Source organism: Ranitomeya imitator, chromosome 4 (genome assembly GCF_032444005.1).
Source record: "Ranitomeya imitator isolate aRanImi1 chromosome 4, aRanImi1.pri, whole genome shotgun sequence".
NCBI lineage: Eukaryota > Metazoa > Chordata > Amphibia > Anura > Dendrobatidae > Ranitomeya > Ranitomeya imitator.
Window position 1 is genome coordinate 673,354,094 of NC_091285.1, and position 17,993 is coordinate 673,372,086.

General features: G+C 44.1%; 1 protein-coding gene across 1 annotated transcript in view; it reads left to right on the forward strand.

Annotated features, from left to right (window-relative positions):
* Positions 1-1,107: 1,107 nt before the first annotated feature.
* Positions 1,108-17,993, forward strand: part of LOC138677283 (complement C3-like) — a 124,681-nt gene continuing 107,795 nt past the window's right edge. The window contains exons 1-4 of the mRNA XM_069767314.1: positions 1,108-1,255; positions 8,034-8,220; positions 15,892-16,054; positions 17,671-17,741. Of these exons, the coding sequence (XP_069623415.1) occupies positions 1,191-1,255; positions 8,034-8,220; positions 15,892-16,054; positions 17,671-17,741 (486 nt within the window). The 5' untranslated portion in view covers positions 1,108-1,190. The remainder of the gene's footprint in view (positions 1,256-8,033; positions 8,221-15,891; positions 16,055-17,670; positions 17,742-17,993) is intronic.

The following is a 17,993-nucleotide window of genomic DNA, read 5'->3' on the forward strand; positions in this document are numbered from 1 at the left end:
TGCTTCTGCCATTGAAGTCAGTGCTGGGCAGCGGCGAGCAGACGCTTCTGGGACAAAGTCCTGCTTTTCATGTTCTGAGCATACCCAGAATAAGATCTCTCAGTGGAGATCGAGGGTCACATGATCAGATGCAGCTAGGTCATTGGTCCTTCTTGGAAGGTCCTTGTAGGTGCTAGGACTAAGTCCTGCTTTGCACTCTGAGAATGCCCAGGGCAAGATCTCTCAGTGGAGATCTGGGGTCACATGCTCAGGTACTGCAGCAACTCCATTGGTCCTTCTTTGAAAGGTCTTAAACGTGCTGCAACTATTTTAGGCTCTCATGGCCGCACGGCCATGCGCTAGTATCAATTCTAATATGTGCTTTGCGCCAGTGTGGTTATGCATGTACTGTATGTGTTCAGGGACCCGGCTGAAATAAGCCCCTAGAATGCTGGCACCTCCGGCGAGGAGATTGTGTGAACGTGATTCAGGGACCTGGCTGAAATAAGCCCCTAGAATACCGGCACCTCCGGTGAGGAGATTGCTTGTGTGCATAACCACTGACTGGTTTCAGTGCGGCAGTAAGCTTGTGCTCCTGTGAGGCTAACAGGGCGCAGTGCTTTCCTCTCGCGGCTGCTCTGTGAGGTAACAGAGCTAGTCTATACCTCCAAACAGTGCCGCCATTCACTAGCAGCAGGTTCCTCCTGCACGGTGGACCCCGGGCTGCGAACGCACCATTTATAATAAACATCTATTTTTACTCGGTGCGTTCTGCTAGCCCTAACAGACTTCTAAAATCTCATACTGTAAAAAAACAGCTTCTAATGTGCATAAAAAATGCTGCAAAAACTCAGCGTGTGAATATAGCCTAATCGTGACCCCTATAGTCCTGTACTGGTGTCACTATATAACGCGCAGGCTCTCAGCAGAGCTCCTCTGTTAGGCAATCACCTCTGTAATCCCCTATTTTCTGCCCCCGCTCTGCATTGTACACTGATCCCTTATACTGGGGTTGTGTCATTTCCCAGCAGCGGTGATTTTGTAATACTCTTGCCTGTATTTGTCCGGCTGCCAAATGTTTACATACCTAAATCCTTGAATCTCTTCTGTTACTGATTAATATTACTATTGGATCAGAATGCGAGAGAGCAGACAAAATATCTTTATAAGTCCCCCGCCAGTCCTCATCTGCACATACCCCAGGAAGCATCATGGGGCTCGGAGCTCTGTGTCTCATCCTGCTGTATGGACTCATCGGGTCGTACGCGCAGCCGCCGTGAGTATAAGCTGACCCATACATCTAATATATAATAATAATAATAATAATAATAATTTTTATTTATATAGCGCCAACATATTCCGCAGCGCTTTACAAATTATAGAGGGGACTTGCACAGACAATAGACATTACAGCATAACAGAAATACAGTTCAAAACAGATACCAGGAGGAATGAGGGCCCTGCTCGCAAGCTTACAGACTATGAGGAAAAGGGGAGACACGAGAGGTGGATGGTAACAATTGCTTTAGTTATTCGGACCAGCTATAGTGTAAGGCTCAGGTGTTCATGTAAAGCTGCATGAACCAGTTAACTGCCTAAGTATGTAGCAGTACAGACACAGAGGGCTAATAACTGCATAAAGTGAATGAGAACATTTTTTTTTTTTTTTTATTATAAATAGGCCACACAGGGATCGTTACATTAATGCATTGAGGCGGTAGGCCAGTCTGAACAAATGAGTTTTTAGGGCACGCTTAAAACTGTGGGGATGGGGGATTAATCGCATTAACCTAGGTAGTGCATTCCAAAGAATCGGCGCAGCACGTGTAAAGTCTTGGAGACGGGAGTGGGAGGTTCTGATTATTGAGGATGCTAACCTGAGGTCATTAGCGGAGCGGAGGGCACGGGTAGGGTGGTAGACTGATGCCAGGGAGGAGATGTAGGGTGGTGCTGAGCCATGGAGAGCTTTGTGGATGAGGGTAATAGTTTTGTACTGGATTCTGGAGTGGATGGGTAGCCAGTGTAATGACTGGCACAAGGTAGAGGCATCGGTGTAACGGTTGGTGAGGAATATGATCCTGGCAGCAGCATTCAGGACTATATATATATATATATATATATATATATATATATATATATATATATATATATATATATATACTGAGTATATAGAGCCGCACATATAATTATATATACATACACTCACTGTTAATGTAAACACAACATCCAGCATGTCGGGGAATCTGAGGAGGCAATGACGGGTAAGAAGAGAAGAAAAGGTATTTCTTGCTATCATATTGTTCAAATATAGATTAGACATATATAGGTATTTGTATCATTGATAGATGGCAGATTGTTTTTTTGTTTGTTTTTGCTTTGCTTTTACAGCGCCATCATATTCCGTGGTGTTTTACAGACATCATCATCTCTGTCCCCATTGGGGCTCACAGTCTAATTTCCCTATCAGGATGTCTTTGGAGTTTGGGAGGAAATCGGAGGAAACCCGGGCAAACACGGGGAGAACATACATGTAGATAAAAAGATAGGTAGATAGATAGATAAGAGATAATAGAGAGCTAGAAAACCGATAGATAAATGGATAATAGATAGATAATAGATTATCAATAGATAGATAATAGATATAGGTAATAGCTAGATGATAGATAGATAGATAATATATAATAAATTGATAATAGATAGATAATAGATGATAGATATAGATAGATAACAGATAAATAAATGATAGATAGATAAAGGTTAGATAAATAGATAATAGATAGATATATAATAGATAGATGATAGATCAATAGATAGATAATAGATAGATACAGGTGCATTTCACAAAATTAGAATATCATAAAAAAGTTAATTTATTGCAGTTTTTCAATACAAAAAGTGAATCTCATATATTATATAGTCATTACATCTATTTCAAGTGTTTATTTCTGTTAATGTTGATGATTATGGCTTACAACCAATGAAAACCCAGAAGTCATTATCTCAGTAAATTAGAATACTTTATAACATCAAAAATGTTGTCTTACTTAAATGTATGTTCAGTAAATGCACTCAATACTTCGTCGGGGCCTATTTTGCATCAATCACTGCATCAATGTGGCGTGGCATAGAGGCGATCAGCCTGTGGCACTGCTGAGGGGTTATAGAAGCCCAGGTTGCTTTGATAGCAGCCCTCAGCTCGTCTGCATTGTTGGGTCTGGTGTCTCTCATCTTCCTCTTGACAATACCCCATAGATTCTCCATGGGGTTAAGGTCAGATGAGTTTGCTGCCAATCAAGCACAGTGATACTGTTGTTTGTACACCAGGTATTGGTACTTCACTGCGCTATACTTTCTCCTCCTTTATGATCCACAAATTTGGTTTTACTTTTAAAAATTGGATTAGGAAACCTAAACAAAACGAACAACAGGCAGCCTTCATTATACGGTCTTAAAAAAAAAAAGCTCGTCCAGCCACATTTCCAAAAATGCAGAACATAAAAATACTGTTTTTAATCCTAGTTGTAAAAAAGAATAGACAAAAAATCTATCTGACTATGTCAGGGATTCATCAAAGTGTTTTCTCTGGAAACCTAGCAGAAAAACCTTTGGAAAGCCGCCACATGTTTGCGCAACATTGAGGTGCATAAACATTTTGAAACATTTCTTGTTTTCAAACCAGTGTGAAGCGGCTCTGTCAAAGTAACGGTAGACGGGGAGGAACCATGTTGGACCGGACATGGATACAACAATTTTTTTTTCACATTATGAATTGATTCACTAAGTTTTCAAATTTGCGTCGAACTGAAATTTTTGATCTGATCTCCATCCTCTTTGGATCGATCGGTTCATCTCTAATCCTAAACGTACAGTTAAGAAAGGATCTAACAGTATGTTTTTGACCAGTGGTAGGTCACAGGTAAAATATATTCCTTTCTTAACTGTTCCAGTATATTTGTGATCAATTTGATAAAATTCAAAAAATGCAATATGCAATATGTTTATGTCCCGCTTCCTAAAACACATTAGTGATGCTCAAAACCCGTCTCCTTGTAAAATTATCAGGAGCGTTGCTTAATTTTTTTAAGTTAATGCATAGACAATGTCAATAGCTTATCCGGTAATGCAATCGGAAAGGTTTCCTTACCCACACGAGGAAGTGATCAACACCGTTTGTTCATGACAAGTTATTAACGCGGTACTTGTAGCAATGTTAAAGGGAATCTGTCAGTAGGATCAACCTTCCTAATCCATCTATATGGACATGTACTGTAGGTCAGGGGTGTCAAACTGCATTCCTCAAGGGCTGCAAACAGGTCATGTTTTCAGGATTTCCTTGTACTGCACAGGTGATAATTTAATCACCAACTCATTATTTGTGTAGGTGATTAAATTACCACCTGTGCAGTACAAGGAAATCCTGAAAACATGACCTGTTTGCAGCCCTCGAGGAATGCAGTTTGACACCCCTGCTGTAGGTCATAGGAAGATTAATAAAATTATACCTTGATATCTACCATCCGATGTCTTATTCCATAGAAATACATGTTTTTCTAAAATATGTAAATGAGATGTTAAAATCTATGGGTGTGACACAGATCTCCTTCCTTAGCACTCACCTTTCATTTATAACAAGCTCTGGAGGCAGATTCTTGGGGAGATCTATGTCCGACCCATAGATCTTAACAGTTCATTTACATATTAAGAAAAGCCTGGATTTCTCTGGAATAAGACATCAAATCTCAAATATCAAGGTAGCATTTTATTTAGCTTCCTTTGACCTACATGCTCATATAGACGGCCTATAGACTGTCCTACTGACAGATGGCTTTTACTTCCTTATCATACATAGTAATAATATCATTGGCGCCATTACCTCCTTAAGGTACCGGTACACTAAACGATTTACCAACGATCACGACCAGCGATACGACCTGGCCGTGATCGTTGGTAAGTCGTTGTGTGGTCGCTGGAGAGCTGTCACACAGACAACTCTCCAGCGACCAACGATGCCGAAGTCCCCGGGTAACCAGGGTAAACATCGGGTTACTAAGCGCGGGGCCGCGCTTAGTAACCCGATGTTTACCCTGGTTACCATTGTAAATGTAAAAAAAAAAAAACAGTACATACTCACATTCCAGTGTCTGTCACGTCCCCCGCTGTCAGCTTCCCGCACTGACTGTGTCAGCGCCGGCCGGCCGTAAAGCAGAGCACAGCGGTGATTTCACCGCTGTGGTTTACGGCCAGTGCTCACAGTCAGTGCGGGAAGCTGAAGGCGGGGGACGTGACAGACACCGGAATGTAAGTATGTAGTGTTTTTTTTTTTTACTTTTAAAATGGTAACCAGGGTAAATATCAGGTTACTAAGCGCGGCCCTGCGCTTAGTAACCCGATATTTACCCTGGTTACCAGTGAACACATCGCTGGATCGGCGTCACACAGCAATGATATCGTTAAAGAAATCGGTATGTGTGACGGTACCTTTAGTTCTATTGAGTCTAAAGAGGTATGATTACCTTTAGAACCATTTAGTTTCCAAACAAGTAGGCAGGTTCACCAGGAATCATTATTTTTTAATTATGATGAAATAAAGTATTTTTTTATTTAATTTGGAATTTTTTGGACACGATGTTGGACAAACTTCTTCTAGTATTGATTTTCTACTTGTTATTTTGCGACATAGAGCCTTACTCTATGCACCACTGGTGGTTAGATGTGTCAGCTACATGGACTGAAGTTGAGGTTAGCTGCTACCCTTGGCGCATGCGCACATATAAAGGATGAGATACATCAAACCTCATACATCAGGCTCTTTTCATACTGATTTGCCATAGTTTTGCGATGTGGTAATTAGTGACTTGGTTTTTTACAGGTGAAATAAGGAAAACAAATGTGTAATTCCTACACGGCCAATTATCTTATAATAATAATTTTATTTATATAGCGCCAACATATTCCGCAGCGCTTTACAAATTATAGAGGGGACTTGTACAGACAATAGCCATTACAGCATAACAGAAATCACAGTTCAAAATAGATACCAGGAGGAGTGAGGGCCCTGCTCGCAAGCTCGAATCATGATAAATCACAGGGTTTAAAAACTTCTATTATCCTATCTTTAGACGTCGGCGTCTAAAAATCACTAAAATTGACAAATCTCCGGGCCCGGATGGGATACACCCCCGAGTACTGCAGGAACTAAGTACAGTCATTGATAGACCATTATTTTTAATCTTTAAAGACTCCATAATAACAGGGTCTGTACCACAGGACTGGCGTATAGCAAATGTGGTGCCAATATTCAAAAAGGGGACAAAAACTGAACTCGGAAATTATAGGCCAGTAAGCTTAACCTCTACTGTGGGTAAAATCCTGGAGGGCATTCTAAGGGACGCTATACTGGAGTATCTGAAGAGGAATAACCTCATGACCCAGTATCAGCACGGGTTTACTAGGGACCGTTCATGTCAGACTAATCTGATCAGCTTCTATGAAGAGGTAAGTTCCGGACTGGACCAAGGGAACCCAGTGGATGTAGTGTATATGAACTTTTCAAAAGCTTTTGATACAGTGCCACACAAAAGGTTGATGCTTAAAATGAGAATAATGGGGATAGGGGAAAATATGTGCAAGTGGGTTAAGAGCTGGCTCAGGGATAGGAAACAAAGGGTGGTTATTAATAGAGCACACTCGGACTGGGTCGCGGTTAGCAGTGGGGTACCACAGGGGTCAGTATTGGGCCCTCTTCTTTTTAACATATTTATTAATGACCTTGTAGGGGGCATTCAGAGCAAAATTTCAATATTTCAGATGACACTAAACTCTGCAGGGTAATCAATACACAGGAGGACAATTTTATATTACAGGATGATTTATGTCAACTAGAAGCTTGGGCTGATAAATGGCAAATGAGCTTTAATGGGGATAAATGTAAGGTCATGCACTTGGGTAGAAGTAATAAGATGTATAACTATGTGCTTAATTCTAAAACTCTGGGCAAAACCGTCAATGAAAAAGACCTGGGTGTATGGGTGGATGACAAACTCACATTTAGTCTCCAGTGTCAGGCAGCTGCTACAAAGGCAAATAAAATAATGGGATGCAGTAAAAGAGGCATAGATGCTCATGAGGAGAATATAATTTTACCTCTATACAAGTCACTAGCTCGACCACACTTAGAATACTGTGCACAGTTCTGGTCTCCGGTGTATAAGAAAGACATAGCTGAACTAGAGCGGGTGCAGAGAAGAGCGACCAAGGTTATTAGAGGACTGGGGGGTCTGCAATACCAAGATAGGTTATTACACTTGGGGCTATTTAGTTTGCAAAAACGAAGACTAAGGGGTGATCTTATTTTAATGTATAAATATATGAGGGACAGTACAAAGACCTTTCTGATGATCTGTTTAATCATAGACCTGAGACAGGGACAAGGGGGCATCCTCTACGTCTGGAGGAAAAAAGGTTTAAGCATAATAACAGACGCGGATTCTTTACTGTAAGAGCAGTGAGACTATGGAACTCTCTGCCGTATGATGTTGTAATGAGTGATTCATTACTGAAATTTAAGAGGGGACTGGATACATTTCTGGAAAAGTATAATGTTACAGGGTATATACACTAGATTCCTTGATAGGGCGTTGATCCAGGGAACTAGTCTGATTGCCTTATGTGGAGTTGGGAAGGAATTTTTTTCCCCAATGTGGAGCTTACTCTTTGTCACATGTTTTTTTTTGCCTTCCTCTGGATCAACATGTTAGGGCAAGTTAGGTTAGGCTATGGGTTGAACTAGACGGACTTAAAGTCTTTCTTCAACCTTAATAACTATGTTACTATGTTCTAGAAGATATTCAGGATAAGGAACTGTGCCGCAATGCCTAATTCAAGCAATTTAAAGGGAAACGCTATTTTTCTGGGGAAAAAAATCAGATCCTTTTATCTAATCCTGACCAGCTCAATGTAATCTTTGTTCATGAGGTCAGATAATAGAGTTTGGAATGTTCTGTGGCAGATTTTAAATATTGACCTCTTTTCTTCCTGTTTTTTTTTCCTATTAGATGCAGCCTGATAACACCCAATGTGCTGCGTGTGGACAGCGAAGAGACCATTATTGTAGATGGACAGGGTACTGGGTTTGATGCTGACATCTCAATCCATGACTTTCCCCGGAAGAGATTCACTTTAGTAACAAGCAGAGTCTCAGTAAACAGCAATAATCAATTTTTTGGATCCAATAAGTTGACGGTAAGATTACGGTTCCTCCAATCATCATGAGGCGGCTCATCATTTAGTTATACTTTCTTTTCTGCAGTGGTAGCCCATATTAATGTCCATCAGTGGTGAGGTTTTTAAACAATGATTGAATACATAAGTTTGGGTGTTATTTTGGTATATATATATATATATATATATATATATATATATATATATATATATATATTTATACCTACAATATAATGCATGACTCCAGCAAATATAATAAACTTAATTTTATTTAATTATAAAACATAACACAATCTATGATATAAGGGAAAACGAAAACAGATGAATAAAAAAGCGAGATGATGCAGGGACTAACTACAATATGTATAGTTCATAATGGTTCATATAAAATCTATTATAATTAATCAATACTGAAAAAATATATATGTATAAGGGACATTAGAACATGTCAAATTTATTTATTTATACCCGCAGAAAGTAGACACAGGATCTTATATCGTTAAAGGACAGCGTGGCTCAAACATTATACAAAGCTAATGTGCAAGAATTGCAATAAGAAATAGATCTATAAGGGTCAATAGTATCATCATAATATATATGTAAAAAATAAATTAAGATTAAGACCCATAGATCAAAAGTGTCATAGTGCAATAAAGTGCCAAAATAGTTTATAAAGCTATAGTATGCATATTTATGCCCAATATATCCACCCTCAGTCTGTACCCTTCCCACACTCAGGGAAGAGGGGCGTAGCAGTGTACAACAATACACCAACCAGACTAACAAGGTAATACGAACAGGGATAAAGAAAAAAGCAATTATACAAATATACACACAAATATAACAGAGGAAAACCATGGGGAGTGGAAGGTGTGGTGAAACCAAAATAGGAGAAGAAGAGATACATCCTCCAAATGCCTTCTCCAATAATAACAACCAACAATCTCCAGTAATGCAGCATAAGCCAGCTCTGACAATGAGTGCTAGCCAGGCCCCAGATTATATAGGAGATGGGAGTGGCTAAAAGTGCACAGCTGAGAGCCTTAACCTCCAGGAGCTCTCAACTGAGCAGATTAACCCCTGCACTGCTAAAATAAATTTACAGCTGTTAGGACTGGCGGAACGCACCAAGTAAGATGATATAGATGCGTTCGCAGTCCGGGGTCCACCGTGCAGGCGAAACCCGCTGCTAGTGAACGACAGACTATATGGCGGTACTAAAAGTATAAACACGTGGGTTAAACCTCACCCAACGTGAAGAAAGCGATCCTGTTAAGTCACAGGACCGCGGTACCGCACATAGAGCGCGAGCAAGTAGTCAGCGAACTTAACCCCGAAAGGGATTGAAGTCTGATTAGACCCTTGCTGGCACAACACCGCAACTGGGTGTGTAATGAACCTTATTAGTAATAAATGAGCACAAGAGTGCGTGCGATGCCGCACTGACGGACGCCACTAACCACCCAGGCTTGGATATGGAAAGCGCAATGCAAGCGCACGGCGCCGTACTGGCAGGCACAGCTATAGGACGCTGTGATGTGTGTAACATACAGATGGATAGTCGGGCGCTAGAGAGCTACCATCATCCGCGAGCAATCAACAACTCTAGGGAGGGATACTTAGGAGCTTTCATCCATCGACATAATCCATCTACACACACACAATAATTGTACACTAGCGCATGGCCGTGCGGTCATGCGCAGTTTATATAGTTGCAGGACAGGAAGTGGCCACAGAAACTTTGCCCTTCCAAGACCTGCCAAGAGGACCAATGGAATGCGCTGCAGAGCCTGAGCACATGACCCTCGATCTCCAACGGGAGATCTTGCCCTGGGCATGCTCAGTGTGCGCAAATAAGGACTTAGTCCCAGAGAAGTCCGCTCGTTGCTGACCAGCACTGACTTTAATGGCAGGAGCTGAAGAAGCAGCAGTAACTCTCTGTACAGAGCGAGACCGAGCAAGACGCTGGGACCGACGTCCCTGCTGAGCAGACTCCACTGTGGCTGGATAGGAATGGGAGACCGCAGCGGAGACGGCCCGAGATTCCCCCTGTGCAGAAGTGGGAACTCGAGACCTAACATTACCCCCCCTCCTAGGGCCCCCCCCTCCTTGGGCCTCGCTACGCTCGAAGGCAGCAATGAGCTGTGGGGCCCGAATGTTTTCAGCAGGTTCCCATGATCTGTCCTGTGGGCCATAACCCTTCCAATCCACCAAATATAACTTTTTGCCGCGTACCACCTTGCACCCCAAAATAGCGTTCACCTCATATTCGTCCGTAGATGAACCCGATGTCCCGACAGATGACTCGGAAAACCGGGACATGTATACGGGTTTCAAGAGGGATACGTGAAAGGTGTCGGTGATACCCAAGCGTGGAGGAAGAGCCAGACGGTAGACCACGGGATTAACCTGTTCTAGAACTTTGAAGGGACCCAAGTAGCGAGGAGCAAACTTAGTGGACTCAACTCGCAGCCTGATGTTACGGGCGGAGAGCCACACCAAGTCGCCAGGGGCAAAGGTCGGAGCGGGGCGCCGATGAACATCGGTGGAGGACCTCATTCTCTCCTTGGAGGCCCGAATGGCATCCTGCGTGCGATCCCAAATGTGCCGTGCCTCCACAGCCCAGTCTGCCACCCTGGAGTCAGCGGAAGACACAGGCATGGGCACAGGAACACGCGGATGCTGGCCGTAATTTAAGAGGAATGGAGTCTGACCGGTGGAGTCGGCTACGGCATTGTTAAGTGCAAACTCTGCCCACGGTAGCAAGGATGCCCAGTCATCCTGCCTGGCAGAAACAAAATGTCGCAGATATGTGACCAAGGTCTGGTTGGCCCTTTCAACCAACCCATTCGTCTCTGGATGATATGCCGAAGAGAGATTTAACTCAATACTGAGTAGACGACAAAGCTCTCTCCAGAATCGAGACGCAAACTGGGGACCCCGGTCACTAACAATTTTGTCTGGCATACCGTGTAGGCGAAAGATATGCTTGATAAACAAGACAGCCAACGCCCGTGCAGATGGTAGCCGTGGAAGAGGCACCAAATGCACCATTTTGGAAAAATGGTCGGTGATCACCCAGATAATGGTGCAGTTACGAGACTTGGGCAAGCCCACCACAAAGTCCATCCCGACCATCTCCCAGGGCCTGTCCGCCACGGGCAGAGGATAAAGCAAACCAGCTGGCCGTTGCCGAGGAGTCTTGTTCCTGGCACAAGAGACACACGCCCGAACATACTCCGCGACATCACGGGCCATATGCGGCCACCAGTATGTCCTCACCAGTAGCTCAGATGTCCTTTTAGTACCAAAATGTCCACCCACCCTGGACGAGTGCGCCCAAGAAAGAACCTCCGGTCGCAAACTGGATGGAACAAAAGTCTTGCCCGGGGGCACAGACTCCAGCGAAACCAGAGCCACAGTTCTCAAGCTCTCGGTGGGGACAATAAGCCGAGGCTCCTCCTCCTCCGCAGATGACACAACGGAGCGAGAGAGAGCGTCGGCCTGAATGTTCTTCTCCCCAGAAAGGAAATGGAGGGTGAAATGAAACCGGGAGAAGAACAAGGACCATCTGGCCTGACGAGAATTCAACCGCTGAGCTGTCTGCAGGTACACCAAATTTTTATGGTCTGTGAAGACTTGGAAGGGAAAACGTGCTCCCTCCAAGAGATGTCTCCACTCCGAGAAAGCCAACTTCATGGCTAGCAACTCCCTGTCCCCGATGGAATAATTCCTCTCTGCTGGTGCGAAGGTCTTGGAGAAAAAAAAGCATGGATGCTTCCGACCTTGAGCATCCTTTTGGAAGAGGACTGCTCCAGCACCAACAGAAGAGGCATCCACCTCCATGATAAATGGCTTATCAACATCGGGGCGATGTAGAATGGGAGCGCTAGCGAAGTGTGACTTTATAGAGATAAAGGCCTTGGAGACCTCCTCAGACCACAATTTGGGATTCGCCCCCTTTTTGGTGAGGGCAAACACGGGAGCTACCAAAGTTGAGAAGTGCGGGATGAACTGGCGATAATAATTGATGAATCCCATAAAGCGCTGCACCGCTTTAAGAGAATGGGGTTCCTGCCAGTCCATCACAGCCTGTAGTTTGGCAGGATCCATAGCCAATCCCTGGGCTGAGATGATGTAGCCTAGGAAAGGTAAGGACTCCTGCTCAAACATACACTTCTCCAACTTGGCATAGAGAGAGTTTGCCCGTAGGAGGTCGAAGACTTTGCTAACATCTCTCCGGTGGGAGTCAATATCTGGAGAGTAGATGAGAATATCATCCAGATAGACTACGACCGAGGTGGAAAGCATATCCCGGAGATGTCGTTCACAAAGTCTTGGAAAACTGCTGGGGCATTACAGAGCCCGAAGGGCATCACCAGATATTCATAGTGCCCATCCCTGGTGTTAAACGCCGTCTTCCATTCGTCCCCCTCACGGATGCGAATCAGGTTGTAAGCACCCTGCAGATCTAACTTAGTAAATACCCTTGCTCCCCGAAGCCTATCGAATAGCTCGGATATCAGAGGCAAAGGATACTTATTATTAACGGTGATGGCGTTAAGACCCCTGTAGTCTATGCATGGATGCAATTCCCCATTCTTCTTCTGCACGAAGAAGAATCCTGCCCCAGCAGGTGACACTGACTTCCTGATGAACCCTCTTGCCAGATTTTCCTGGATGTACTGTGACATTGCCTCCGTCTCCGGGAGAGATAGCGGATAGACTCTACCCGGGGGAGGCTCAGCACCAGGCAAGAGGTCAATAGGACAGTCATAGGGGCGATGGGGCGGAAGGGTCTCCGCCGCCTTTTTGGAGAACACGTCTGCATAAGACCAATACTGCTTGGGGAGAGAGGATAGATCTGCGGGTACCTCTGTTGTAGCAACCTGAACGCACTCCCTCTGACACCTACCCCCACAAGATTCACCCCATCCCAGAATTCTGCCTGAGGACCACTCGATATGAGGAGAGTGGTACCGTAGCCAAGGTATTCCCAACAGGATCTCATCAATTCCCTCTGGAATGACGAGCAGAGAAATAATCTCCTGATGAGATGGCGACATGGACAGAGTAAAAGGGATGGTCTGGTGTGTTATCTGTGAGGGCAGTGTCGACCCATTCACCACTCGTACCGTTACAGGTTGAGCTAGCATAACCAGGGGTATTGTGTGACGTTGGGCGAAGGCAGAAGACATAAAATTGCCCTCCGCCCCAGAATCCACGCAGAGCTCTACTGAGTGGGAGAATGAGCCAATAGTAATTGTCCCCTTAAAGGACAATTTAGAGGCAAACGTTGCCGTGTCTAGTGTACCTCCACCTACGACCACTAGACGCTGACGTTTCCTTGACCGCTGAGGACATCTGGTGGCTAGATGTCCTGACTGCTGGCAAACATGACAGACCCTGAGTGCACAAGCGGTCCAGGACTTAGATCCCGCTTGTGACACTTCTCTGGCCTCATGTGACTCAGGAACCAGGACCGGAGATTCCAGAGGTTTGGCGAAAGTAGGAGCCAGCCGAAACCTCTGCCTACACTGGGCTCGCTCTAACCTCCGCTCGTTAAAACGGAGATCAATTCGAGTGGAGACTGTTATTAACTCCTCCAGTGTGGTAGGAATCTCCCTAGTGGCCAGAGCGTCCTTTACGTGGTCAGCCAAGCCCCTCCAAAATATGGGGATAAGAGCTTTATCCGACCAATCCAGCTCAGATGCTAAAGTGCGGAATTGGACGGCAAAATGACTGACCAAGGACTCACCCTGAGTTAATGCCAGCAGTTGGAGCGCAGTATCATGGGTGACTTGAGGTCCTAAAAAGACCTGTTTCAGAGTGCTCAAAAACAGCGGAGCACTCTGCATCACATGATCGCCACGCTCCCACAGCGGCGTAGCCCATTCCAACGCCCTGTCCGACAATAGAGATACAATAAATCCCACCTTAGCCCGCTCTGTGGGGAAGCGTGCAGCCAGGAGCTCAAGATGAATAGAGCACTGACTAACAAATCCCCTACAAAATTTGCTATCACCAGAAAATTTTTCTGGCAGCGGGAGGCGAGAAAATGTCGGAACAGGGGTGGCAATGGACAAAGTTGCTGCAGCCACGCTGGCAGCCTGTACAGCAACTGCGGTCACATCCACAGCTGAGGTTGCGCTCTCGAGAGCCGCCAACCTACCCTCCAGCTGCTGGATATACCGGAAGGATTGCTGTTTGTCTGTCATCACTAGCCAGACCCTGGCGCTAGTGTAATGTTAGGACTGGCGGAACGCACCAAGTAAGATGATATAGATGCGTTCGCAGTCCGGGGTTCACCGTGCAGGCGAAACCCGCTGCTAGTGAACGACAGACTATATGGCGGTACTAAAAGTATAAACACGTGGGTTAAACCTCACCCAACGTGAAGAAAGCGATCCTGTTAAGTCACAGGACCGCGGTACCGCACATAGAGCGTGAGCAAGTAGTCAGCGAACTTAACCCCGAAAGGGATTGAAGTCCGATTAGACCCTTGCTGGCACAACCCCGCAACTGGGTGTATAATGAACCTTATTAGTAATAAATGAGCACAAGAGTGCGTGCGATGCCGCACTGACGGTTGCCACTAACCACCCAGGCTTGGGTATGGAAAGCGCAATGCAAGCGCACGGCGCCGTACTGGCAGGCACAGCTATAGGATGCTGTGATGTGTGTAACATACAGATGGATAGTCGGGCGCTAGAGAGCTACCATCATCCGCGAGCAATCAACAACTCTAGGGAGGGATACTTAGGAGCTTTCATCCATCGACATACATCCATCTACACACACACACAATAATTGTACACTAGCGCATGGCCGTGCGGTCATGCGCAGTTTATATAGTTGCAGGACAGGAAGTGGCCACAGAAACTTTGCCCTTCCAAGACCTGCCAAGAGGACCAATGGAATGCGCTGCAGAGCCTGAGCACATGACCCTCGATCTCCAACGGGAGATCTTGCCCTGGGCATGCTCAGTGTGCGCAAATAAGGACTTAGTCCCAGAGAAGTCCGCTCGTTGCTGACCAGCACTGACTTTAATGGCAGGAGCTGAAGAAGCAGCAGTAACTCTCTGTACAGAGCGAGACCGAGCAAGACGCTGGGACCGACGTCCCTGCTGAGCAGACTCCACTGCGGCTGGATAGGAATGGGAGACCGCAGCGGAGACGGCCCGAGATTCCCCCTGTGCAGAAGTGGGAACTCGAGACCTAACAACAGCGTTTAATATGAAGGTGAAGTGCTTCTAATCAGTGAAGGAGTAGAAGAAATCAGATGCTGCGGTCTTCTTGCTCCTCTCTGTCACAGTAAACCAGTGACAATATCTGACCTGACCTTGGTATCCTGCAGTCTCCAGTTATGAAACATCAATTTCACATTTCTTGGTCTGGGAGCTCCCTCTAAAGCCAGGTTGCCTGGCTGCTAGGGAATCCCCACATGTACTTATGCTGGCTAAGAGATGTAAATCATTCAACTGCGGCAAGAAAAACAAAATATCCGAGCACTAAAAAATGCTCGGAGGACCCCCGAGCGTGCTCGAGAAATCTCGAGTAACAAGTATATTCGCTCATCACTATTCAGAAAGAAATGATTTAAAATGGCAGGACTAGGCTGCATGGGTGACTAGTCGAAGAAGTAGGCGTTCTGGCACCATCGCCCTAGACTGACTGTTTTTGTTTCCCCCAGATTCCCTCAGCAAATTTGGAAAAAGATCCAAATAAAAAACAGTTTGTATACGTGACCGTAAAGTCTCCGCAGTGCTCTCTGGAGAAAGTTGTCCTGGTGTCCTTTCAAAGTGGATATATATTCATACAGACCGACAAACCTATCTACACGCCAGGGTCTACAGGTACAATGCTGTGACGTTATTAACCACGTCACCCCTAGACCAATGTCTTTTTTTATCATCCCATTCTGCCAAGATGTATAACTGTTATGTTTTCCTATCAGTATGGTTGTGTAAAAGCTTGTATTTGCGAGTTTAAATTTTGATTGACTCCATTGATTTTACTACACAGAGTGCTGGAAAATGGAAAAAAAATTCCAAGTGCGGTGAATAGCAAAAAAAGTGCCGTTCCTCAATTGATTTGTGTTTTTTTATTTGCCATGTTCACCATATGGTGAAACTGACCTAGCACTATGATTCCCCACTATGAGTATACATATACTAAACTAGTTCAGTTTATATTTAAAAAAAAGAACAAATTTATAAGAGAAAAAGTTTTTGCCTTTTTTGCCATATTCTAAGCCCAGAAACATTTTCATTTTTCGGTATGTGGGGCTGGGACATGTCTTATTTTTTGAGCTCAGAGCTGACGTTTTTATTGATACCATTTTGGGGTAGATACGATGTTTTGATCGCCTCTTATTGCAATGTTGAGGCAGTCAAAAAAAACATAAGTAAGGAGTTTCGATTTTCATTCTCATTACCTTGGATTATTTCACTTTATGGTTTGATAGATCGGACATTTCTGAACTCACCGACACCAAATATGTGTATTTTTTATTGTTTTATTTTCAATGGGGAAAAAGAGAGTGTATTTGAACTTTTGTGTTTTTTTTAATTCTTCATATATTTATAAACTTGTTTTCATACTTTTTACTGTATTTAATAGTCCCCTTAAGTGATTTGAAGCTGCGATTGTATGATCGTCTATGCTACACATAGCAGGGATTCAGCCCTACGATGTACAGTTTAGCAAAAATCACGATCTCTCAACATTGTCTATGTGTTGGTGCCCTCAGTACTGAGAAATACAAGCAGATACTTAGGCTGCCGTCACACTAGCAGTATTTGGTCAGGATTTTACATCAGTATTTGTAGCCAAAACCAGGAGTGGGTGACAAATGCTGAAGTGGTGCATATGTTTCTATTATACTTTTCCTCTATTTGTTCCACTCCTGGTTTTGGCTTACAAATACTGATGTAAAATACTGACCAAATACTGCTAGTGTGACACTAGCCTTAGCCATCATGCAATACCATCAAGGAGGCATCTGATTAGCTTCTAGTTATTTGAGTATCAGGACAACAATCCCAAACATACGGCCAATGCTATTAAGAATGATCTTCACTGTAAAGAAGAAAGAGGAGTCCTGGAAATGATGATAGTGCAACCATCAAGGCTAGGAACACTCGGTAGAGCAAATGCTCCTGTTTACTAGAGTGTTGGAAGAGAGCTGCCAGCCGAACTATCGGCCAGATCATTGTTCAGCCAACAGGTATCTAAAGTGTACAGCATGATGAGCTTTGTGCGAACAGAGTCACTTGTGTCTCGGAAGAATGGTGAAAACCATGCCAAAGACAACCATGTACAGTGACACCATGGACCTGGGTCCTACTACATCTGTGAATATTAACTCAAGCATATTCATGATCTCAACATTAACTATAATTATTACATTATTAAATCATTTATATCTCATCAACATGTTTTTTTATATATTCCTTTCTTTCTTCTGAAGTTCTCTACAGAATTTTTACCATGACCCCGAATCTAAAACCAGTGAGCAAACCAGTGGTCATCGAATTCCTGGTAAGAGAGAATTCTTCTCTGATGTATGAGATAAGTGTAAAATTATGGTTAGTTCAGAAATCAAAAATTAATCATGCGTTCTTATTCAATCTGATGGCAGATTCAAGGCTGGCGTTACATTAGCGGGTGTCCTGTTGTAGCCCCCAATGTGGTATAATGTCAAACACCTTCCAGATATTAATACCAGCATCTTCCTCTATGGTGCCCAAGCAACATTGTCATATGTTAGCAACAAAAACCTCTATATGGTTT